Here is a 25,823-nt window from a genome sequence, read left to right on the forward strand (position 1 = left end):
CCACCTCAGGTAGAGCTGCTCTGAGAGTATTTCATAGGCAGGAGGAGAATTGGCAAGACATTACTTTATAGACGTGAACTAATAGCAGGAGAGACTCTGAGTCATTTCTGTCACTGTAGCCTTATGCCAGCAACATAAAAATTGAGGAGACTCTTAGAGAATTTGTCCTGACAGCAATCTACAGTGCAGCATTTTATCCAAAGGCAACTCAATGATCTGTAGACTTTCTGTAAAATAAAGATGATGAAGACTGCGTCAGATAAATTACATGTATTTGATTTCCTTCAAAACCAGGACAGTATATTCCACTCTGTAGAAGGGAATAAGCAGGCTCTCTAGCTTAACTATATACTGTTCCTATCTGATAAACAAAACAAATATCAGCCTCTTAGTGCCACACAGAGCATTTGTTTTCTGGGGGAAAGGAATAAAAAGCCTTAATCAAGTAGAACAGTCTTTTGAAGCCAGAAGGCACGGACCCTGAAAATGTACACTAAGGGCATGTACCAATAGAAGGATTGTTAAAAGATCAAAATAATGAGAAGTAAAGCAGAGGGACATCAAAGCTTGCCAGGCTATGTATTTCTGCCTTGATTAGGAGGAAGGAGGGAAGAAGGGGGGAAAAAGGGTTTTAGATCAATAGGAAGTGGCCCGGTCACCTCAGACAGCACCATAGAAATATGTACAATTTACAGGAATTGCTGGAGCAGCTCAGTCATAAAAGTCCCACAGAATCTGACAGTGCTCACACCATATTTAACAGGCACAGAGGGAGAGAGTTGAGATCATCTTATCTGAAGGAAACTCCTTTTTTAAATGTAAGGGTAGATAGATTTTCATTTTGTCTTTCATCCCTCTGATTAAGTTCAGCTCTCTTTGGTCCTCCCAAGATTTCTTTTATCTAGTGTGGAGTCTGTATGATCTAAGCAACTAAAAGTCGTTTTTGGGGTCCTTTTTTAAATGATGGACTGTCATTAAACAGAGTACAGTAGATGAAAGATGTCCAAGAAGATCCAAACTGTGCTGAGACTTACTCAGGAGGATGAAAGGCATAATGAGAGACATAATGAAGAGCAATCTTTCCCTCAAACTGGAGACAGGCCCTCTCAATTATGACTTGTTTTTACCACTAGCTTCCAGTGATCTAAAATCCTAGTTATGAGCAGTTGATTCAGGCTTTGCACACAAATCCTGACAAATTCGTATTCTGTGAGCAGTGGGCCTGGGTGCTGACACATCATGGTTTGTGCAGAGGATGTTACAGACTAGAGCACAAATCTTTCTTGTGGCCATGGGTGGGTGGTAAGCAGACCTGTTCACACAGTCTTCTGTGTGCTCTTTATCAGAAACACAGGAGCTGTTTCATCCTAAAACTCTGTTTTCTTAGAGCCTGAAACACGAGGGTTTCTGGTCCTTAATATTTTAAGTGAGCTCATTTTGCTTCCTGGTTTTTGGCCCCTGGTGTGTCTGGCATACCTCAGTTCAATGGGGTAAGCCTGCAGTGAGCAAACTATTCTAGTTTCTTGATGATTTTCAATTTAATGGAATCATCCTTTGTTCTTGAGGCATTTGTGTCTTGGTTGGTCTCCTTTTTTGTTTGCTACTTTATATAACACTTTCACATCCCTCTTGTTCACCTCTCCATATGGAGGCAGGCTCATTCAGTACTGATTTAGATCTACTTTTGCTTTTATAAAATTTTAATTTCCTGTATGTCATAGTTGTGCTGTTTACAACTCCAAAGACAATTCATGCCAAAGCTGCTGCGGTTCATAGGGAAATTGTTAAAAATTAATCTGAGCTGAGCAGGATAAGATCCAGGTTCTCTTGAAAATGGCCTTAAAGAGAACTTTTCTTCAAAAAGACATTTTAAATAGGAAAGCTTGAAGCATGACCAAAAATAAGCAAGTTTATTAAACAGCTTTTATACTATTAGTTGTCAGGAAAACATTAGAGATGTTACTCTCACAGTCTTTACCCAAATAACCTCTTTCTTGTCCATAATGGTCTCAGTCAAGTGGATTATCAGTTTGTGAGACATTCCAGAGCCATTAATTGGAAGAATGAAGACCAGTTGTTTACTCTTACAGTATGGTAGAACCAAAGGGGTTTAATTTGAGAAGTAGACAGTACTGGGTTGAGATGCTGATCCTGCTTAAATCAGTGAGACATTCAAAGACTGTCAATTGTTTGGACTTCCCCCTCTTACCTCCTGGGAAAAAAACAAAACAACAAAGCCAAACAAGCAAACAACCTCCCCCCAAAAAAACCCTAAACAACAACCCCAAACCAAGAAACAGAAAAACAAATGAACAAACAAACCCAACTGTTGGTGAAAGGAAAATAGGGATGTTGAAAGGAATGCAGGGTTTGATTTATAGCATACATTGTTCATTGTCAGACTCCCGAGGTTTGACCTGTGTGGGGAATTTCCTTCAGAGGAAAGCGATAAAAGTTTCAGTTTGCATTTTCCCTTTTTCTGCATTACTTAGAAAGCACTTCTTAATGGAAATTATTGAGTAAAGTTTCTTTCAGTAATTAAGAACTAATACTCACCGTGAATATTAGCATCCTAAATGGCAGAGCTCATCAATATGGCTTACCATAAATCTTCAAGCACAAGATTTTTTGAAGAAGTGTCGTGCTACAAAGGTGTAAAAGAAATCCTGATGTCATGTCTGTTGACTCTGAATTTGTATATTAATGTTACTCCAATTGCTTTATGTCTGCAGTAGAGGTTTTAGACATGAGATTTCAATTTCAGAATAAATTAATAACCTTGAATCAAACTGTCTTTCAAAATTCCTAGCACCTGTCTTTCAAACAGGTGCACTAAAGTGACAGAACAGTAACTGGAAGTGACAGGGATGCTTATGAAGTGCTTGCACTTGTGAGAATACAGCAGGTGTCTGTGAACTGGTCGATATTACATTTGCTTTGGGTGTTCAGTGGTGCTCCCTTCTGCTGGCACAGTTTCTAAATATGTTCAGAAATATTAAAAATTCCGAGTGGTGTGTTTAACACTTTCTAAACAGAGTCTGATGATTGCAGTAGTAATACTTCCAAACATTTTTCCTGTTGGAAACAACCCTTCTCCACTTCCCTTATCGTCATCAATTTGGTTCGGAAGAGACTCAGGAGAAGATTCCGTTTTCTTTATTTATAATAAATCAAGTGAAACTTCATCCAAAAAATTGGAATTCCCCTAGAATAAAATTACTACACAAGAAAAAGCCATCTCTATACCTTGATGGCAATAGATAGTAATGAAAAATATGTCACCTTCTAACAAAGATTTTTCTAAAGTCAATTTTTTTGCTGGCAGCTGCTGGTTTTACCAGGTGCTTGCATCATTTATTAAAGGATTGCTGATATTGGCTTTGGGAAATAAGGAAAGTTTTGAATAATATATTCTGGTATTTGATAGAAATCTCCCGAAGCAGAGTATTTTGTAGTGTTAAATTTGGATCTTGGTTGTGAAGCCTTGTAGCCAATGTTACTTTTTACCGCTTTTCTGATCAATTCAGGTCAGTACAATTGTTTCTTTTTGACAGTTCACTGAAGTTTCAGCCCTGCAATCATATATTTGTTTCCTTTGATGTGCCCCAAGGTGATTGAAGTTATATCATTCCTACTGTCTTTTAGATACCAACTTTCTGTATCTTAGATTTTATCCCTTTTAGGTCTTTGTGTAGGGAGAAGTGCCTGAATCGAGGTATGCAGTGTGAGGGGATCTTACCAAGCTATTAAAATGTGATAGGCTTGTCCAAGGCCATCTACTCCAGCCTGTGTTTAATTCAGGGTGAAGGAGATCAGCGCATCCTCGGGGCATGTGGGACGTGCCGGGCGGCGCTCCAGCCGCGCTTGGGACACGCAGCCTTCCCCAGCCACTGCCCTCGCTGCCCAAGGGCCTTTGCAGCCACTTATTTATTCCTTGTGCTCCTGGAGGGCAGCTTCATAATAGGCACTTAACAGCATTTGAGAAAATCAAGCGTAAATAGGCCTGCAGAAGTGAGCAGCTACTGCAGACGTGAACTCTTGAGGGCGTTTGGGGAATTGTCTCTTCTGTTGCATTTTAACCCCAGAACAGAGGATGTGGTCACAGACATTCCCTGTTCCGGGCATGGTGGAGAATTTGTGGGATGCCTCAGGTTTTAGCTTTTATAGTTTTCAGATTCTGTACTTCTTTAGTGTGTAGTTCTGAGCTTCATATTAGGGGATGGTGAGCTCTCTTCACAGGTAGACAAAACAATTCCTTCTCTGCCTGGGTACCAAGGACAAATGATCCAAATCTCAGGCCCAAGACCACAAACAATGTGGGCTGAAGAGAGAAAAACAAGAAGGATGGGACTTCATGACCTAAAGCTATAACTGCACAAATAACTCCAATATGCAAATGGACCAGAACTTATAAAAGTGTGAGACCCTGTGACTGATCGCCCATTTTGTGACCATTTTGGGTTCACCTTGGGTGCCGCCCTGGCTGGGCTCTTGTGCTGCCCATCCATTGAGGCCTCCTAATAAATCCCTACTTTATTCTTTAGCTCCATCTGGTCTCTGTTCTAGGTCAGCCTTCACAAGGCATCAGGACAGATCAGAACTGCCCTGTTGGTGACAAGTTGCTTTGACCAGTAGGTGCTTTTTCAGTACCTTTTTGCAGTGTTTACTTGGCGGAGGACACAAAAAGCAGTGCAGAACTCAATCCCGTGAGATTGGATGGTTTTGTGCAGGCCATGTTACTGATGTAGTTGCATGTGAGCAAACCTCCAAACACACAGGGCCAAATTGTACTTTGTAGATAAATACATACCTTCAGTGCCTGGTTTCATAGAGTACAAAATTTCCTGTAATCTAAGCACATCTGCTTATAATAATTAACTTTTGTGGTGTGTGAAAAGTAGAGCTACATCAGCCCTATGGCATGGTGAGATGGATTGCTTCCTCTCTGTTCATCTCAATGATTAATTGTAGCGTTTCTAGGAAGATGGCTGCTTTTTTATTAATTTTTGGGTTTAGATTATATATCTGGCCCCTTTTTAAAGCTTATTTAAATGTTAATACTCTGCAAATCCGATATAAAAGCATAAACTTTGTAATTTTAAATACTTTGATGAGAAACAGGGCAAAATGTGTCTGCTCAAATTGTCTTATCTGAAGCCTTTCAAAGATGCCTTTCCTTGTTAGATGAATTTCACAGGTAACTGTAAATACTGGAGGCAACTATGAAAGAAATGTAGAAGGATTATGGAGTTTCATTTGACCCTAATTGCTGGTGTTTCCAAGGGGCAGACTTAATAATAATGAAACATATTAGCAATTTGCAGTTGGTTCTATGGTTTTGCAAGTATTACATTTTTGCTATGAATGAAATAATCACCTAATGTGTTTCCAGAAGTTAAATACACTTAGTTCTTGGGCTGTATTTGAATAAAATTTGATTATATGCTTTGTGGAATGTAAATGTTCGGGCTTGCAGTGGAATAAGTGATGGGTACACGAGTACAGCTGTCAAATAGGTTGATGAGGGGAGCCCAATGATCCTGTTGTATTTTCTCCCAGTGCAGTCATCGTCGTCTTCCATTACTTGCAAACGAGTTAATGTGTTCTATAGATGGAATTCAGCCACAGGTTTTTATTGCTGTTGAGTTTGCACAGTCAGAATGGCAGAGGCAAAAGAAATGATGTGTGGAGAGTATTGAGCAGAAGTCTGAAACTTGGGTAAAGTTGCAGAAGGAGTGAACAGAATTTAGCTTTCTATTTAAAAATCTTTCTAGGTTGCTCAACTCATATTGATTAAATGATAAACAAAGTACTTTCTTGAAATCTCAGTTAACTGGCATAAACACCCTGATTGAATTATGCTGCAAACAGAACACTATAAGGGAAAATGTCTTTACCAGTTACAGTTATAGCTTTTTTTTTTTAGGACTTCTTATTAAAAATTTCATCTCAGAGTTTGCTCAGAAGATAAACTAGACTCAACAAAGAAGCTAATGCAAAAATAAGCTATTGCAGTGGCATCAATGAACAGATACAATAAGCAAATAAGCAATTTGCAGATAGAGAGTCAATATCCCATGAAATGTTTATAAAGGTAATATTTAAGATCTCATAAAATCAAATTGTATTCAGATACAATAACAAAATTCAGTAATAAAACAGTGGTGAATAGTCAGAGATTATCATAAAGCAAAAGGCTGTATTCCATTTCAGAGGTTTTCTTTAGTGCTAAGCATTCTATGTGTTTTTATGTCAACCCCACCCAATCTTTGCATACCCAGTTACTCCTGGTTAGAGTATGCACATCCGAATCAAACTCCTGAAGGCATGTGCTTTTTGGTGCAATGTAATTTAATTACTAAGGAAGTCATTTAGGATTCACCGTGCTGAGCATTTTTAGGATTTTTGTCCTCAAGGAAACCAACTATTCTAAAATAAGGCCATTGTTCTTTTTGTTCACTGTGTCCATCAACCTAGTATAGAAAGTTGATGTATTTAATTTTTTCCTGTTTTAGGTATAGCTGTCCCTGTTGGATGATTATTTGTGCCAAAGTTTTTGTGCAAATAAAAAAATGAGCTGATGTTCACCTCTGACACATGGAGATTGGTTCCTCTAAGTTTGCTAGAGCCAGCATCCATTAGAACAGACACTTTTGGAATAGCTGGTGTATCCTTTCCCTTAAGGACATTCACTCTCAGGAATGCAGCTGTCCTGGCCTGGGAAGGGTGGTGAGAGCCTGGACCAGGTTTTGAGGGGTTGGGTGGGAGAGTGGAAGGTGTCTGGTTTTTGCCAGGACATTTGCAGGAAGGTCCTTTGTTACCTTTAATGCCTGTTGCTAATACTGATTTTGCATGTTGCTAATACTGATTCTGCAGCCTTCTGTTAATCCACAGGAACCTGACGTAATTTTCACCTTTTTTGCTGTTGTTGTAGTTCCAAGGGCAGTGAATAGCTTTGGCTGAGCTCAGCTGACCTCTCATACTCCAGATTTATCCCCATTGCGGTTGTGCCCATTCCCTCACAAAAGAGCTTTCACTTTGGCTTTTCTCTTTTTTTTTCTGAGCTGCACCTTTATTCAGTTTTCTTTTCGCTGCCAGCCCAGACTTCCAGCATGCCATACTTAGTTTTAATGCAAATATGTTTATATGAATATGTTTGTCTACCTGCCCATCCCAGCTGTTCCCCATTAGTTCTTGCTCATGGCTTATGTGCTATGCTGAGTGGAATTTACTGTCTCACACCAAATTTTACCAGTCTTTCTCTATAAGCTGTTTCAAAGATGGAAAAGATGTAAAATTTATGGATAAAATACATTTCTCCATGATTTACATGCCCTTCTAGAAGTGCTGTACCCCCTTATGTTACTATTCCAGTCATGTGAATTCGCCTGTTGAATATTGGCTGCAGCAGGGTGTCACCCCAAAACACGTTAATGTGATAACTGTGTAAAAAATTTCAGTCTGTTTTTAAGTAAATATATTGATATTGTGGCAACTGAGATGAACTGTGATGTGAAGATGATAGAGGAGCCATCAGAGTTTGGGAGAGGGATTTAGGTGAGTCACCTGGCAGTGCCTCTGTATTTCACAGTGTGGGTACATTGGGCAGCCTGTGGGGGACACAAATTGGGTCCCACCCTTTTTATTTCCTCATGTAAGTTACTCTTGAGAAGAGTTGTTTAATACTGGTAGCAGGTGACTCTTTGCTGTTTATTCAGTGTTTTTGTAGGTGTAGCAGATTTTTGGTTGATAAAGGATAATTTGATTTTGGGAGGTGATTCTATATAATGTGTTTGTTTGAGGTTGTTGCTGAAGACTCACACTGTAGCTGTAATGGAAAGTGTATTAAACTGCATTTTAAACATATACAGTAGAAAGGTAGATAAGCATTTGAAACATTAGAGAGTTAAACATTTCCTCACTTCTTCACAATCTTTGCTCATCCTTTTGCTATGAGAGAACTAGTAGTCTTACATCTTTTAACTTAGATGTAACCCATGTCCTTACTTCCAGTGAACACTTATGCTTTTTAGAATAATTTCATGTAACAATGTGAAACAAGCTGTTGTTATATGGGACAATGTAAGATAAAAGAATCTGTTCAAAGCACCATATGAATCTCAGGGTTTTTTTGTGTTTTTACGCTATTGGAAAACATGTGAGTTTCATCAAGACTTCTCATTTATTGATAGACACATCAGTGTTGGTACCTCATCCTTTTTTCCTTTTATTAGAAAAAATTCCATTTACTAAGTTGAGCAGAGAAAGAGATTACATCCTGTGTATGTAGTTTATACAAGTACACAATTCTTATCATTCCCAGGAGATAATGTGGTTTGGGGTGGAGTTTTTTTAAGTTTCACTGTATTTTTACAGTTGTATGAGTACCTAGGACAGTGGGTTAATAGCTAAAATAGCCATTTTATGCATTCCTTTATGATTTTCAACAACAAGTGGAAAACTTTTTTTTTCATCTTGATGTAATCAGTAACTCTACCAATACTACTTTCAATACCTTTTCTTTACCTTTAGACAAAGTCCAAATTTGTGTGTGTTAACCATACACCGTCAATAAGTGGTATTTAATTTAATTCAGGATTATTCTTTTACTTTGGAACCTTACATAGAAGGCTGTGAGGATGTCTTTGGTTTACACACCTAATGCTTTATGAGACAAAAAATAATTCAGGCTCTGTAGTCACTGTGCTACGTAATGACTGAGTCATAATTTTTGAATTGACAGTCAACATATATTAAATCAGACCATCTATTTGAAACAGTAGTATTTCATAAACTGTAGCTGACAGTTTATTATGTTATCTGGGAGAATTCCTTTCTTCCTTCATGTTGCCTCAGAACTAATACCCATACAACTGAACCTTTGGTAGAAGTCAAGGTCACAGCTTTGGAATAAAGTTATATATGGGAATTGCCTGTCTTCATGTTGAAAAGGTGAGTAAATCAAAAGTACTGATATGGTAATCTGCAGTGTGTTCTCTTGCATTTTATTGAAACAAAATGGTAGGAAGTTTTCTTGACTTTTAAAAACTGGTCTTGGTGAAACTCTTTAGAAAGCATATTAATAAACCTATTTCAAAATGCCCTTAAAAAATAAATTAAAAAAAATCAAGAATGGCAGTAAATTATAAGATGTGTATCTATGTATCTTGATGGCAGATCACACAACTTTTCTGGAATGACGGGAGTCAGGAGCTCGAGGGTGTGATCTTCTGATCTTCTCTGGGTAGAAGAGATGTGCTTGGAGTTGAGCAAGGGGCTGCTGGATGCTCCCAGCCTGTCAGGCTCCAGTTCCCATTCAGATTCTTTATTCTTTTTCTGTGTTTCATCCTTTCCACTGCTGGGTTTTTCAAAAATTGGCTCTTGTTTCATTCCTTCTTACCCCATTTTTTTTTAAGTACACATCAGTGAGATCTGCTGATGTGAGGTGAAGAGTCAGTAAAATAAAAATCAAAGTTGCCTCCGAGGATCCTCCTCTTCCATGCTTGTTGATTCAAACTTTCCAGTTTAATCAATTTCTCTCTTATTCCTTGTTGGCACCAACCTTATAGGCCTGAATGAAGGCAGTGGTTTTCATTTCTTCTAGTATATTGTTGCTAAATTGTTCATTAATTTGCAGTGAAGAACTCATATATTATACACACAATGTCCATACTTCCCAGTAGTGCTGCCTTGATCTGTTGAAAAGTAGTGTTACATTCAAGGAGTGTTTTGGTGGGGTGGTGGGCGATGAAAAAATATCTTAAATTGCAAGATTTTTTTTTTTTTTCTGAAATGAATTATGCATTACTCCGAGTAGGTGAAGACCGTGGATGAAATACTGGCATTTAATAATGTAATGCCAGAACCTTCTGGCATAAAGTTCAGTAGCTAGACCAATATTTAAACTGTTGAGCAATGTTATTGCTCTACTAAACCTCATCACTTCGCATTTCTCTCTGCAAGACCTGCTATTGCCTCAGGCTGTAAATGGAAGATGAGATTTTATTATAAGTCTCCTGGATTAGGTACACAGGAACCACACTGGTTGACACTAGCTTTGATATATATGAGCAAAAGTTTATATAGTCATTTTTGCTGCGTTTCCATTCTAAAACTTAATTAACTGATAAGATATAACCCTGGAGCGTGGGCCTTCAGACAGGACAAAGGAAAGGTTTAGAGAGAAATTGAGACAAAGGTCTGATGCAATGAATGATGGAGAAAAGGATAAATGCCAGTGCAGTAGCTCAGTGAATGTCTCACTTCTGTGTAGCTGTACAATCTGAATTTATTTGCCTGTGCCATGTCAAACTTGCTCATAGAAACAAATTACTATGAATTCCTGCTATGCTGTATTTATACTTTCATTATAGCAACAGCAAGAGTTGTTCTCCCAAGTACAGCACATTTGTATGGAAAGTTCCCTTTCCTCTGGGCTTCTGATGAATTAAAAAGCTGCTATTTACTGTTTCTTTGAAATACACAGTTAAAATACCAAATATCAGTTCTCGCTTCTGAAAAGGAAGTGTGATGTGAATCTTGATGGATTTTCAAAGTATTCAGCTGGTTTTGCATTGAATTTTATTTCCTAAATAACTTGTTCTAAAATGGAAGAAATAATTACCGCTTTGGGAAATTTTGGAAGTCCCTCTGGTTATGTTCCTTTGTTTCTGAGGGTCATGGTAGTGCTGGGCATGATTGGAGACAGAATTTGTTCCCTCTTCAGGGAAGGAAGGGTCAGATGTTCCTCTGGGCTTTGTGTCACTGAGGCAGCCTCAGGTCTGGGTCTGCTCCTCAGTGATGCCCTCCCTGGCTGGGTCCTGCCTCTCCAGAGGGGAGCACAGCCCCTGCTGCTGCTGTGTGTGGACAGTGGGAATTTCTGCTCTTCCAGGAGGTGGAAGCTGATGATAAATCCTTGTGGCCCAGCCACTCTCAAATGAGCATGTGAGGTAAATGTGGGTGTGAATTGCCACCTCCGCTTCCACAAAATTTTATTCCAATTTTATTTCCAAAGATGACCTTCCCCTGCTTTAAGTGCTCCTCAATTTGAACCTGTGATCTTGTAATGACAGTTGGCAGAAACGTTCTGCATCAAGAAAGATTCACACAGAGAGCAATTTTATGGGAGAAACTGCTCTGAGCTCCAACAAAGATGAACAAAACTTCACAGGTGAAAAGAGGGTATAAGCTGAGAGTCTAACTGGTGATTTATTATAGCCAAGATTAAAATGATTTGTACTGGAAAGACTGTAATAAAAGAAAATGCAGCATAGTGCAGTGTCCCAGGCTGTGGTTGCCTGGAATGAAGATTACTAGTCCTAATAATCTTTCAGCAGGGTGGAAACTGTTTCTGAGTCTGATGCAATTTATGTTCTCTTGTATATTTTTTATTTTTTGCATTTGATTGCTTTTTTTCAGTTAAATAAGCCATCAATTACATTATCTGTACCAATGGTAAAGGAATCATGATAGAGAACTTTCTGTGTCCAAATGTTGCATCTGCATCCTATTGTGAACAGTGTTTGGATTGTGTAATTTCTTTAGAAACAAATTCTTGCAAACAAATGCTTTATTCATAAAAGAACTGTCTAAAAGAAAATATAATAGGATCTGTTGTTTTCCTGTTGAAATAATTGTATTTTCCCATTGCTGCAGCAGTAGTGCAATCTGCTTTATAACCCCCCCAATTATAACAACTTAGTGAAAATTCAAGATGAGTAGCAGCAGGCAAATAAGAAATGTTTCTATTTTTTCTGCCCATAAGAAAGGAAGAGAAGATCATTGCATGAAAATCACAAAGTCTTGTAAGCTATCTCCCTCTGATCTTCTGCCTTGTTTTTAAGAGACTAGAAGGAAAAAACAAATAGTCCCTTTAGATCTGTTGGCTTCAAAAGAGAAGTAAAAAGGAACATACTGGCAGTGAGAATGGTCTGAACAACAAACCTGAGGGAAGATGGGTGTAATTATTTTTATTATTTTTAGGAGGCAAAGCTATTGGATCTGCTTCATTCACACACGAAAAAGTTCATTTAGCATGAGCCAGGGGAAATACCACTCCTAATACTTATGGAAATCAGGATCTTTTGTATGCCCGGTTTAGAAACACAGCAGCCTTCTTGGACTGTTTGTCTCTCCTGGTGGATTTGGGTGTCTTTTTTGGTGTTTGGTGGTGGTTTTTTTTTTTTTTTTTTTTTGGTTTTTTTTTTTTTTTTTTTTTTTTTCCCCTGCACAGTAGGAATGTTGGGGGAAAAGTAGGAAAAGCCATTCTGGATGGATAATTTATATATTATGTGTATATGTGTGTAGCTCCCACACATGAGAGTATGACTTTGCTCTTCCTGGGATTCCAGTTTGCCTACTTAGTTTTCCCACTGGGTAAATCTCCTGAAAACCCTCAAACATTTCATTTTTCAAGGCTGTGGGAGGGAAATTTTTCACATTCTCTTTCTGCCTCTCTTACCTTTAATCTAAATACAGTGTCTTTACTGTACTTACACTGTGCTGACCCTTTAATCTCAAGTCCAGTATCTTTATTTTTCCCTCATGAGGTGGACAGTATTGTATGATGGCTGAAAGATACTTAATTTAGATAACATGAATTATTTGAGTATGCGTTTTTATTAGTTTCAGTCAAAGTAATTTCAGTTGCATTATCAGTTTTAGACTGGAGATGAGTAGCCAGACTTCAAACCTCAAAGCATTTAGTATTCTTATCTGTTTTTTATGGCAGGTAAGTGATAGTTAGAGTGAAAAGTTTTATGCAGGACCATATATACAGAATCCACTGGTATTTCAGAAAACTTTGAGAGCACTTTCCATGAGGGGAATGCAGATTAGGATGAGTTGAAAAGCTGTTGAAGGGCCTGTGTGCCCCAGTAGCTTTAGCTGCTGGTCCTGAGCAAGGGGGCAAGAGCAGTGTGAGTCTGGAATACCAAAGTGAGAAGAGCAAAGTGGGCAATGGGGAGCTGAGGAGGAAAGGTGGACTCAAGTCTTGAGGTGTTACCTTAGACCATCCTATTTTAAATCTAATGTTGAGGCAGTTGTGAATATGTGGATGTGTTAGTGTTGTGTTCTGGATTTAGTATCTGTGCTTCACTGCAAAGGAAGTCAGTGCTTGCTTAATCAGCTAAGTAATTTTCCAACTTGAGTTACTAGAAATACTGTAATGTTGTGTTTGTTTTCCATTTTCTCTCTCTCTCTCTCTCGTGTTATTTGGTATATTTGATTCTCTGTATTTACTGTCATCTCAATGCATGCATTTATAGCAGGATGGCTTAGTCTTATTTTCAAGTTGTGCAATAAATAATTCATCTTAAATATAACTTGATGATAGGTGCTACAATGAAATTGAACTCGAGTAATTTTGGTAATTGTGGGCCACAGAAGGAGGAAAAAAAATTAACATGTTTTTGTATTTTATGTTCTCTGAAAGGAGCATAATTTCTATCATTAATCATCTAATGCACTTCCATTGATTTTCTTTTTAATAGAAAATGAAAGTAAAAGCAATTCAAAAGCTATAATAATGTTTGGGGGAAAAGGGAAAAATTGTGAAAGATTCTTTAGACTGCATAATGTAGAAGCACTCAGATTGCAGCTATTCTCTGGACAAAGTAAATTTGAAACATTAAAAACTCATATTATTTTGCCTTCCTGGCCAGACAGAGTCTAAACTACTTAGAATACGAAAACACTTGTATAAAAATAGTGCTCAACGTTAATACATCAGTCCTGTGTTCTGCCTTCAGTGTGTGGGTGGGAGCAGGAATGGGCTTCACAGCAATGTACTTCTCTCCTGCTCCTCCTCAAACAGTGGGCAGTTGTGGTTCACAGAAGAGGAAAAATAACACCTCAAGTCAAACAGCTTGGCAGATTTGACATGTGCAGCTCAGCTCTTACAGCAGTTCAGATCCTGTATTCCAAACCAAATAACTTATTACCTCATCCATGAATATCAAATTAAAATTGCACTCTGAGGAGTTATTTTAGATGGAACAGAGGTGAGTCCAGTTGAAGGCACTGAATGGTGCTGGAGGTGCCCTCCCACCTTGCTGGTCCTCAGCTGCAGCTGGAACTCCTTCTGAGGCTTCTGTGCCTCCATTAACCCCATGCACATCTTACTGGGGAAAGGCTGCAGAGAGAAACCAGCCTAAAGAGCAGCTACAACATGGACCTTTAGCTTGAGAAGGATATTCACAGTTTTGCATGCTGTTTTTCCCTCCCTTCTAATTCTATCCCAAACTTTTCCCCTTTCCCATTACAATCTCTTCTCCATGCTAATGCTCTGCACCTGACTTTTCTGCACATTTCTTCCCTGACCCCTTTTTGTGCAAATCATTTCAGTTGCTTTCCTTTATCTTTCCGTTGGTATTTACCATCTTAATTGCATCCCAAGCTCATCTCGGGCTCCCTTTGTTTGTTTATAGAGCCTGTTGGTTGGGATCTGTGTTTATTCAGTGCTCTGTTTGCGTGGTGGCATTTGTCAGCCCTTTAGCACTTCTGTCAATATCATTAATAATTACAGAACAGGAAACTGGTGACCTCAGGGACAGTTTTCCTGCTGAATAACTAGTTGTCCCAGCTCTTCCTTGGTTATTTGTGCGAGATTCGTGTCTGTGATGTCCTTCCTGGCATCATTTGTTCTTCTCCTCAGACTTTTTTAATGGTTATCTGATGGTGTGTTTCTGTAAGGCCAGACTTTGGACACACTTCATGGCAGGGAGTGCTGCCATCCAAGGAGGGGATGGAGTTAAGTGTATAATTATGTCCTTGAAACTTCAACCTGAGTCTCAGCAGAGCCTTATGTCTTCTATTACGTCTGCTTCTGGCCTGCTATAATTAGGGGTTGCATTAACATACCAATAATAGTGTAAATGTTCCACCTGGGATTCTGAAGAAACTTGTTGTAAGTATGAAGGAGCATCAATATAGAAAATAAATGAGGTCATCATGAGATATGGGACTATACTTAGAGTGAGCAAGTCTATACCCTTATAGTATTTTATTCTTTAATTTTCTAATATATTATCCCTTAACTTCTTTTTCACTTACCAGTAGTGATATGTGTAAGCAATGATGTGTTATCTCATTACATTGAGGGATACCAAGAATAATTATGCAACAGAAGTGAGGATTTTTCTGAACAAGAGGCCATATTAAAAGAATTGCTTTGACTTTACATGCTGGCTTTGATTTTTCAACAATTCTTAGAATTTGAAGTCAGGGAAGATTATGACCTTATTTTGCCTACACTTATTGGCATTAAAGCTCTTGTCTAGACTCATAGCTCATCCTACTGTTCCTGTACTAATCCAGTCATTTCATTTGCACTACTGCATAGCTTTAGTTTTAGTGTTTGGCCTGAGTGTACCTTCCTGGAATTATCAGTCATGGTTTTCAGATGTTCTAATGACATTTAATTCCAGAGTTTTGAAAACACTAATTTACTTTTCTCAAATTGAAAGTGCCATGGTACAATATAATTTTACTGGCTCATAGTTGATACTCTCAGTCTTTAGCTTTTTACCCTTTGGAATCTGTTGCAATGCATTTTTAAAGGAGAATTGATTGTAACTTTGGTAAATGAATATGATTACAAAGGCTGTCTGTAATTGGATTTTTACTTAAGAGGAATTAAATTTATGTTATGTTTCCTTATTGGAGGCAATGCTGTGCCTGTACTATTTCATTCTCAATACAATTCCTTTTGTAAGGATCATCTCCAATGCTCTTAAGTCAGGCACGAGTACCTGAGTCCCCTCAGTTTGATGCTGACACCCTACTTTGGTGATGATGTAACATCATCCAAGGATGCCTTCAGTGCCTCTGCAATCTGACAGTGTACAAACATTTGATTTCACCATCTAAAAGTTTATAGGAGAAGTGTCTGTTATTTACTTTCAATTTAGGAGAAATGTAGTTACAGAATGTAGCTCCCATATGCTTGTGTGTGCCATATGCTGGGATGCTGGCACGCAGACACACTCTTGTGGGTGGGAATGCAAAGCCAGAAGACAGAGACTGTCACACTGAATATCCCCTTAGCAGTCCTTGCTCAGTCTCCTGGCAGGGCCCTGTAGCAGCAGAAAGGGAAATTTGCTCCCCAAGCTCTACATTTAACATTTGACTTAAGGCTTGAAGCAAAGCAGTTGCATCTGCAGCTATTTGCATTGCTCATATTAATTGCTGTGTTGTGTTGGCACCTTCACAGGTGCATCCACACAGTGTGCTAAACAATTCCAGCCCTTCCCTGAAAAAAAGTTATTTTCTTAAACCTCTTAAACCTGGCTACTTTTCAGTTTCATTCGCGATCTCATGTTTATCATTACAAAAGAAAGCATTTTGGTTTTTATTTTTTTTGTGACAGCAGTTCTTTTTATATCAGTGGAATTGCATTAAAATGTCATGCCATAGTTTGGCCCCAAGTGTTTAATTCCAGTTTGATGGGGTTGACTGGTGGTAATAAAAAAGAATAGCAAGAGTTCAAGAGGAAATCCTGCATTTCCTCTCTTTGTGGGAATCACTGTTATAATTTGAAAGCCTTTATCTGGAAGTGTCCAATTATTAGCTGTTTTAGTCATATGTTTGTGTCCATTTTAAATGCTGCAGAGATGGTGTAAATCACACATTATGCCTAGGAGGGATTTGTTACTCTGATTTTTTCTCTCAGTGCATAGGACTGCAAATGGACTGCATTTGCTCTCTGGGGGTATCCCACTTGAAAAAACAAAAGAAATGTTGACATAACAGAAATAGCTTTGCAGTATGAGTTTATTTAAAACCATTGTGACAGAACTGAGGATTAAGGGGAAATATTTTTTATGCAGCATAAACCACATATGAGCCAAACCAATCAGTAGTTTGAAACCACTGAGGATAAATAATTTTACTTTCCTGAAGGTTCACTGAAAACAAATTTCTCTCATTTTCTTTCCAGAAGTGCCTGTATATGAAAATATTTTTCTCTTAGAAGTTAAAGCTAAGTAAACTGAGAGGTTTGCAGGAAGCAGAAATAAGGGGATTGGTTCCTGGTGGAACCACTGGAGTTGGGTCCATCATCTCTGCTACTTTCTGCCTGCCCCTTCCCAATCTGTTCAAATGCCCTAATGGGCTTTTGCTTTATAATTTTGTTTATTTTAGCAGTTCATGCAGCTCATCTCAAGCCAGGTTTTAAGTGTGTAGCAAGAGTCACAGGAGATCCTCCTCCTCCTCCCCTCCTTTAGGTGTTATGTCTCTCATCAGAGTTTATATTAAATATTCTTTTCAGCACCTTCTTGTCTCCATGCTTATACACATCTAATCCACTTTATTATTTGTTATTTTAATTCAACTTTCCTCTCTCATGTTTCCATTGTCAGTAATTTCTTTAAGCTCCATAATCTCTGTCAAATATTTGCCCTGATTTCATATGTCCTTATATATATACACATCTATTTTAGCATCCAAAAAGGCTCAGTGAACTTGGTGAATTATTTGTATGCTTTAAATTGTGGCCGTTTGTGCAGAAGCTGGGGCGGTTACACAATACCTGACCACAGCAGTGTGATGGGGTGTCTGGTTTGATGTCGATACCTAGAACTTCCACCATTGTACTGACATCATTAATAGAGTCAGGAATGAGCTGTGCTTTTCTGCCAGCTCCCAGTGAGCATTGCAGTGGGGTGGTTTGCTCTGGAATCACAATTCCTGCTCTGTGGGGCTGGCACTGGAGGATGATGTTCGTGTCCAGCCAGCTGCTGTCGCGGTGCTGAGGAGATGCTCCTCATCCCCTTGGCCACACCTCACGTGGTCACAGCTGTGTGGCCAAACCTGGGGTGTCCTTGCTGGAGGTAATGAGGCTACACAGACCTTGGGCACCAGAGTCTCTGACTTGTTTAACCTTCCTGAAGAGGGCAATTATGCCGTGTCGCCGCGCAGAGCGGTGACCTCTGTCCCGTAATGGGGAGGGGAGGGCTCCCAGGCTCACAGCTGGAGCTGGGAGCTAGGAAGGGTCACAGGATTGGAAGTGAAAGGCAAGGATCAGCAATTTAGAGGTGGTTATTAGTATGCTGATTTGCTGTCACTTGGGTCTGAAGAGATGTTTAACAATTGCTTGCCTTTTGCATGCTCTTCAAAATGCTGATTTTTTCCATAGAATCTAATTACATTTTAATAAGATGTTTTTTTATTTCCAGGTGATTGCTAACCCATTCCTTTCTTCCATACAGTGCTGTAGTTAAAACCCAAAAAATCATGTGTATTCATTGCAGAGTTACACCCCAGTAAATCCTTTAACTGTAAGAAAACAGAGTTCTTCTTTACCTTTCTTTTCATGCACTCTTACTCACATTAAATGCTGACAACAAGAAAAATATACGCAGCCTCAAAAACCTGAATTATTTAGCAATTGTCATAAAATAATATCACAGGTTGTTAAAGCTAAATAATAAAATCTGTATTAAATAACTTCATCTTTAGTAGCTTTATGATACAATGTGTGGACTTGCCTAGAATCAGAGAGCCCAACTTGACTAAAATCTCATGACCAAATTCAGTTCATTACTCTGTCCCTGAGTTTATTACCTTAATCAAGTCATGACCTGCCTTTGCTTTGTTTAACCTACACTGGGTGATATAAATAGCCTATAATCTTGGAGGTTTTATGAGAATTAATTATTATTAATGAAAGGAAAGACTCCATGATGTGCAGGCTATTTTTATTTATTGTAATTACGTACTATTAATTCAAGTTTTATCCTAGGCTTCCTGTGACTCAGATTCATATGTTAAATACTTTTGTTCTGTGTCGTGGCTATGCAGTACCAATATGCACTATGAAAAATTAATTATTAGTTCTAAAAAAGAACAACAGACAACGTGGGAGGGTATGAGAGGTATCACAATATTTAGGGGGCTCAATGTGGAGGGGCCAGACCTGGTACTTACACCTTGCTGAAAGAAGCATTTAGCTGTAGCATCTGCTCAGTCATTCCCTTCATCTGAAATACGGAAAAAATTATGGTTTTGGAAAAAGAAGCTTTCTTTTATAGTTTTTAGTTTGTTTTTTTTTTTTTTTTATCCCTTTAAAGCAGTTTCAATTCCATGAGTAGCAAGTGAATCCTGGCCTCGACCAAGTATGTTTTCTGGCACATGACCACAGTGTTACCTGTTTTCTTGCTTGGTTGTACAATGTATCATTGGTTAAAGTGTCCCCACAACCTTTAAAATGACTGCTTCCTTGAGAATATTGGGTTTATATCATCATTTAGATAACACACTGGTCAAATAAGAGCATGTCTTTATGGTTTTGTGAAACTTCGCTGAGTCAAATCAGCTTTATCCTGTTAATCCAGGGGAGAGAATTTCACACAGAGCACCAGGACTGACTGCCCAGAGTGTAATACAATATATATATACATATATATATATATATATATATATATATGAGAACATAAGGATTTCTGTTCCCTTGCTTGCAGCTGTGACGTGCCTGTCGGAGCAGGGTGGCTCTGCCGCCGTCGGGGACTGCGTGCAGTGGGCAGGAGCGATGCCTGCCCTCGTCCAGGAGTGCCTCATTCCCTGCAAGGATGACTGCACTTTCACCCCCTGGTCTAAATTCACAGCCTGCTCCTCTGACTGTGACACAACCAGGAGCAGGAGGCGGTCACTCACAGGTACAATCTTTTATAATATTTGTGTGATTTGGAATAATGCCTCTGGAGTGTTGGAGTGGTGGGAAAATCCAGACAGAACTTCCTTAATGGGTTTTTCATCTGGCACTGGTCATTGCCAGCCTTATACACATTCCAGTACAAGAGCAGTGCAGAAAAACTTGCTGGTGGAAAGGTTTTAGATGTAAAACAAATGAAACAGTGACCAGGTTTTATGCAAGTTTATCTGACCTATTAATCTGGGAAGCATGCAGAAAATACATATACAAGAGTACAAATCAGTGTGATTTTCTGGAGGAAGTTTGAAACTGGGAGTTTTGTGCTCAGCAGTATGCCCCAGTTCAACAGGGCAAATGAATACCGTGAATAAAGAAAAGCCAGTACCTTTAGAGCAGCTTTGTTTGATCTTTTACATGTACTCATTAAACTCACCAGTTCAAACCGTTTGATGGATCAGTCTTCCATACTTGCTGTCGAGGTTTGTTATTATGTTATTTGAATGCTGACCAAACTGAAAAGCTTTAAAACTCCTTGATGTGAATAGTTTGGAATGACATGTTTTGCTGGGGGTTGTCTTCCCCCACGTGCATAGTTAAATAAAAATGAATTATACTGTGCTTACATGGTTTACTAGAAACTTGCTGTTATTGTTCTTCTCAACACTCATTTCTTTTCATGTTTCTGTGTTGTGTTTGAGAGATAATATGTACCTGGCTTGAGTTTGCTCCTTTAATAGAGGTGAAACTTAAAAGATTTTGACTGTGGAGTAGAGTGCTAAAATTGCTGTAAGACTATCTGCTGAGATAAAAGCTGGGACCTGAAGGGCAACAAAATGTGGTGTCCACCACTGCTCCTTCCTCCTAGACTCACTTGTCCTTGGCTGCATGGCTGTCTTCTTACTCCATTTGTTACTGCTGGAATGTTCTGTGTGTTTCACTAACAATTACAGAATACATTTATACTGGTTTCAAGCTGCCATTTGTCAGTGTGGCTCATTAAAGGATAAAGATTTCTTTTTCACATAAAACCCCAGTATTATACAATGCTCTGTAGTTTCTGGCAAAGAGCATATTCTAAAATGTTCTCTATACCAGTGCCTGTATGTTTATAGTAGGAGAAATGCTTGATCCCCAGCAAAATAGGTGCCTGATCTTACAAAAAATATGTAAAAAATATTGAATAATTACTTCCAGGTAGTTCTAAATCTGATTTTTCTTTATGAGCATTGTGCAAGTTACAAAGCAGTACAGCCCTACCTATCCCCTTTCTTACTCTGTTCTATATCAGATGGAGATGTGTTCAGGTAAGTGGACCAAAAATGGTTTGTAATGCCCTGGTTCTGTTGGTTTGTCTCCTCTCCTGCACTGCATTTGTGACCAGCCACCACCAGCCTCTCCCATCCGACCTTGCTGGGTTCTGTTTTTCCTGCCAGGATGGAGCTCGTGGTCTCAGCCCGTGGCCAATGAAGGTGTCCTGAAAAGCAAGTGGTGAACATGTAGTGAGTGTCCCAGGTGGGGATGTGACAACACCCCAGAGAGCAGCAAGGGACATCCAAATCAGGCACTGGCTTCGGTTTGGCCCCCTCTCAAAAAGGGAACTCAGTGAGACAGGCACCAACTTGTATTTGCAAAAATGCTTCTTGAAAAATAGAGGTAGACAAAAGTCTTGAAAAAATCTCGTCCACAGGAACTTAGTCCAAAGATTAAGGAAAATGCTATTTTCAAAAGTATTTTGTGATGTTAGGAGTCCTTTATCCATTTGCATTTCACCTCTCTGTAAGTGTGCATGAATTGTACCTTTTGTTCATCAACTGCATGTGTCTGTGCTCAAGTGAATGCTTTGGCTTCATTAAAAGAGTTCATTGATAATGTCATTTAGTGGAAATCTTCTAATTGTTTGCTAAGTATTTGCTTGCCCTCCATTCAATTTTTAATAGTAAAATTCATTTTACTTTGTAATTCATCATTGATTCTAGATATAAAATTAGTAATTACTTAAGTGAAAGACTTATTACAGAACATATCAAAATTCGAAGTCATTATAATGAAAACACAGTTTTTAGGTGAGTCTTCAGTTAATTAATACAGTCAGTTAATTCCCTGCATCATGGATACAAAGCACTTTCTGTATTTTTAATGTTTCCTATAATTTTTATGTACAGTATGTACTACCTGATAATATTTAACATATGTAATGTTTGTTAGTATTCAGAAGTGTAATTAAAAAAGAAAATTCTATTTAATTGATGGGTGTATGTCCTCAAAAAATTTTGGAGATGGTATTTTTAGCAGCGATCTTTAGAGCAGTCTGTAAAGATTATAAAAATATCGCTACCACTAATTCTAAAAATATTTCTATGTGAAGAGTATGGGATCAATGTCACTTTTCCCCTTAAAATAGGGCTTTCATAGCAACTTCATTTAGGGGGAAGATTCCAACAAAACAGATGGCAGGGCAAGTTGGACAAAAACCCAGTGACATAAGTATGAGATTATTATCATCCTTACCTCAGTGTGTTGTGCTTCGTGTTGTGATGGCAAAACATGGGCAAATCCCAGATTCCCATGTTTACCAATACGATGCAGAACACACAACTGAACATACAGAGTTTGTGGCTCTTCATGGCTTCTCAAACAGAAAAGGCTGGAAATGCCATTAGAGACCTCCCCATCTATTTAAAATCTCTTAAGAGACTTTCCTTGAAGTATGGGGAGTTGTACCTGCATTTCCTCACAAATATATACATTGAAATGTAATCATAAATTTATCTACCAAACTATAAAGTGTCTGGCAAATTCTACATTCCCCAGAACTTTGGGAATACTATACTGAAAGAGCTGGGGCTTGAAGGATGGTGATATTAAGGGTCTAGAGTCAGGGGTCTTTCCTTTGCAGGTACATATTTGTATGGACACAGGCATTGATGAGACCCAGCGTGTCTGTGGTGAAATGGCTCTTGGTTCCACACTGGAAAGGGAGTTGTTGAGTTATAGAACTTATCTTTTGGTTTTTAATATCTTATTTGTGTGCAGTGAAGAGAAAACATTTCTTCTGGGATCAAAGCTTTATAAACCTTCTGCAAAAGTGTTTTTAGTGCATCCAAGATTCCCAAGGAATATTTTGAGGATGGCATACAGAGGCAGTTTGTTGCTGAAGATGAAGTCTCCCTTCTGTGCAAATGCCAAATGCAAAGACATTCCTGAGCGCAGCCAATATCAAGATTGTTCCACAGCACACTGGCTGACCTGTGCCAAGAAAAGCATTGATTTTTATCTTTAGAGGCTGTATACAGACATTTGTTCCCTTGAGCAGTTGTAGGGATGCAGGGAGCTTGAATTCTCTTTTTTGCATTATATTTTCTTGTACTGGAGACCCCTTCTCATGCCTTGAAGTCCTGCAGGAGAAGGGCATGGAGAGTGTGATTGCAGAGAGCTGTACTGTGGGTTTATTTGGGTGCTGCTGCTGCTTCCTAAAACTACTGAAAGAGCCTTCTTTTAAAACCTGTTGAAGGAACAGAGCAAAGGAAAACATAAAAGCAAACACAACCATTGAAACACTTTCCAGCGCTAATAATTTACTGAGGATTATCTTTCTCTGTTTTCTTCAAAGCATGGTTTGTGTGCACAGCTCATCTTTAACTAATTTGTAAAGAAATCTCAAAGAAGTTGTAGCTAATTTAGGGTCCTCCGGAAGTTGTCCTGACAACCATTGATTGCAAACAAATAGAGACAAAACAATTTATTTCCATCAGATAATTAGGGGAAAATGATATTATGTGAAATTACAAAGCAGTTTCTGGGCAGACCATTTCTAGAGTAAGACCATGTAGTTTACTCCTTGATCTACCCATCAGAACAGTATTTCCCAGTTCTCTGGTTGCCCCTGGAGATAAGTACGTTGTCCTTGCACACCAGAGCACTGGCAGCAGCTAATAGAAGCTTCAGAAACATCCCTGAATATTAACATTCAGATTGTCTTGGTTCTAAAGTGTTGAATTCATGCAAGTATAAATAATATGACGCGCTGTTATCAAGAGTAGCAGATGTTGAGCTAACGCGCCGATTTCTGTGGTTGGAACAGGGCGAAGCAGAAAGCGAGACAAATGTCAGAACACGGAAGTTTATCCTCAAGTTGAGACAGAGCCGTGCCCCTGCGAGGCCTTCACCTCCCAGCCCCACGGAAATTGGTCTGACTGCATTATCAGAGGGGGTCCATCCGAGCTGCAGCTGGGAATGCCGGCCCCGGCAGCGGCCAGGGAGTGTGGCCAGGGCGTGCGGCTGCGAGCCATCGCCTGCTACGACAGCGCCGGCAGACTGGTGGAGCCGTCTCGCTGTAGCAGTTCGGGTAAGGAGATGTAGAGCAGCCCTCAACACGTGTGAGTAGCACTCCGTGCCTCACTGTGGAGCTTCTCCGAGGTGTGTGCTTGCTGGAGTAGCTCTCACGAGTTTGCCCTGGGTGTTGAACGCATTCTTTATTCTTCTTATTGCTCTTTAATACTGAGGTTTTCCTCAGTGTAAGGGTCTGCTGGCATTTCTGCAATGGAAATGAAGCACAAGAAGGCTAAAGTTGGCTACAGTGCCAGAATACCAGAGACATTTCTTTTATTTCCCTGAAAATCCCATAAAAATATTAGCTTTGGAGGAGGTGTATTTATTTCGATCAGCATTTTTTGAAGATATCTCCTACTTCTGCTTTTACTTGTTTAGAAATTTTTCTTCCCTTTCACTAAATTTAGAGGTTTGCATGATTGTTTACAATAAAGGAATTTGCAATTTTCTAGAGATAATTATATTTAATTACAAAATGCCTGTGATGTCACCTGCTGTCCCTCATGCCAGGCACACATGGCTTCAGCAGCCAGTGGTCTCCTTGCAATTATGTGCCTGTGTTAAGCACAAATTCACAGAGTCTATTTTCATAAATTCATAGAATATATTTTCATGTCCCTGCTTCCTGGGGTGCTGTCCACTTACATTTCTTGTATAATCAAGTAGCCTATATCAGAAAGAGGGCAGAATTAAAATCAGGGAGAGCAGGATATGTCATTCCACTTGGCCGTTTTTTCCCTATTTTCATGATGTGCAGTTAATTGAATGGTTTAAGTTGGAAGTGACATTAAATATCATCTCACTTCAGTTCCCTTCCACTATCCCAGGCTGCTCCATGCCCCATCCAACCTGGCCTTGCACACTTCCAGGGATGGGGCAGCCACAACTTCTCTGGGAATCCTGTGCTAGAGCTTCACCACCCTCACAGTTAAGAATTTCTTCCTGGTATCAAATCTAACTCTGACCTCTGTGTGTTTTAAGCCATTCTCCCTTGTCCTATCATCTTTCACAGACATAAACCTTTATTTTAGGAGCAAAATCTCGAGCTGGACTGCCCCCAAACCACTGCTGCTCTCTGACTTACAGCCAAAAGTCCTGGGTCAGCAAGGAGCAGGATGTAGCAGTTTGGAAGACTGCTGATGAGCTGTATGATGGGAGGGGGAGAAATGTCTCAGGAGGAGATTAAGTCATACAGTGGGCACCACGAGAGCTCCTGAGGGTATAAGGGAACAGAGAAATCAGCTCTCTGGAGGGTCTTCATGATGGGGATCAGCAGCCTGAGCTGCGTGTAATAAAAGGGAAAAAAACCTCCACCTCAATGAAGTGATTCAGCCCTGGAGTGAATTCCTCTTGCAGCTGTTGATGGCTGTTCCAGCTGGCTGCACAGGTTCATAAAGCAGCTTTCCATGGTTTGTGTTTCAACAATGTGCTTTTGTACCAATTGATTATGCCTCTGTGGCCTATGAAGGAGGAGTAGTATACCTTTCCCCCACATTACCTTTTCTCCTGCAAAAAAGGGAGCTGCTGGGTTTTGGAAGGTGGGTTTGCCTGTGGCATGTCTTGCTCTTTTGAGAAACTCAGGGGTTTTGTCACTGTTAAAAAAGGGGAGGTTGTCTATGTGTGGGGCTTTTCTAAGTAACCTTGAAGCCTGTTTTCTGTCAGTGATATTTATGTGGCATTTTTAATGGTCTGGCTTCTCTTAGGGAGGTAGTAGGGAGTGTTAGCTCCAGGGGAATATTGTTCACTTTCTTGTCTTCACCTTTTTATGTGAGCAAAAGTGATTGTGGCACTGCCCTGGCACAGGGCCCACGTCAGAGGCAGAGGGGTGATCAGTGACTTTGGGCAT

General features: G+C 39.3%; 1 protein-coding gene across 1 annotated transcript in view; it reads left to right on the top strand.

Annotated features, from left to right (window-relative positions):
• The window catches only part of THSD7B (thrombospondin type 1 domain containing 7B), a 297,299-nt gene that overhangs the window by 181,609 nt on the left and 89,867 nt on the right, over nucleotides 1-25,823 (top strand). Inside the window, exons 17-18 of the mRNA XM_053982943.1 lie at nucleotides 19,458-19,652; nucleotides 23,730-23,993. Coding sequence (XP_053838918.1) covers nucleotides 19,458-19,652; nucleotides 23,730-23,993 — 459 coding nt within the window. The remainder of the gene's footprint in view (nucleotides 1-19,457; nucleotides 19,653-23,729; nucleotides 23,994-25,823) is intronic.

The sequence above is a fragment of the Vidua macroura genome, chromosome 7, assembly GCF_024509145.1.
Source record: "Vidua macroura isolate BioBank_ID:100142 chromosome 7, ASM2450914v1, whole genome shotgun sequence".
Lineage (NCBI taxonomy): Eukaryota > Metazoa > Chordata > Aves > Passeriformes > Viduidae > Vidua > Vidua macroura.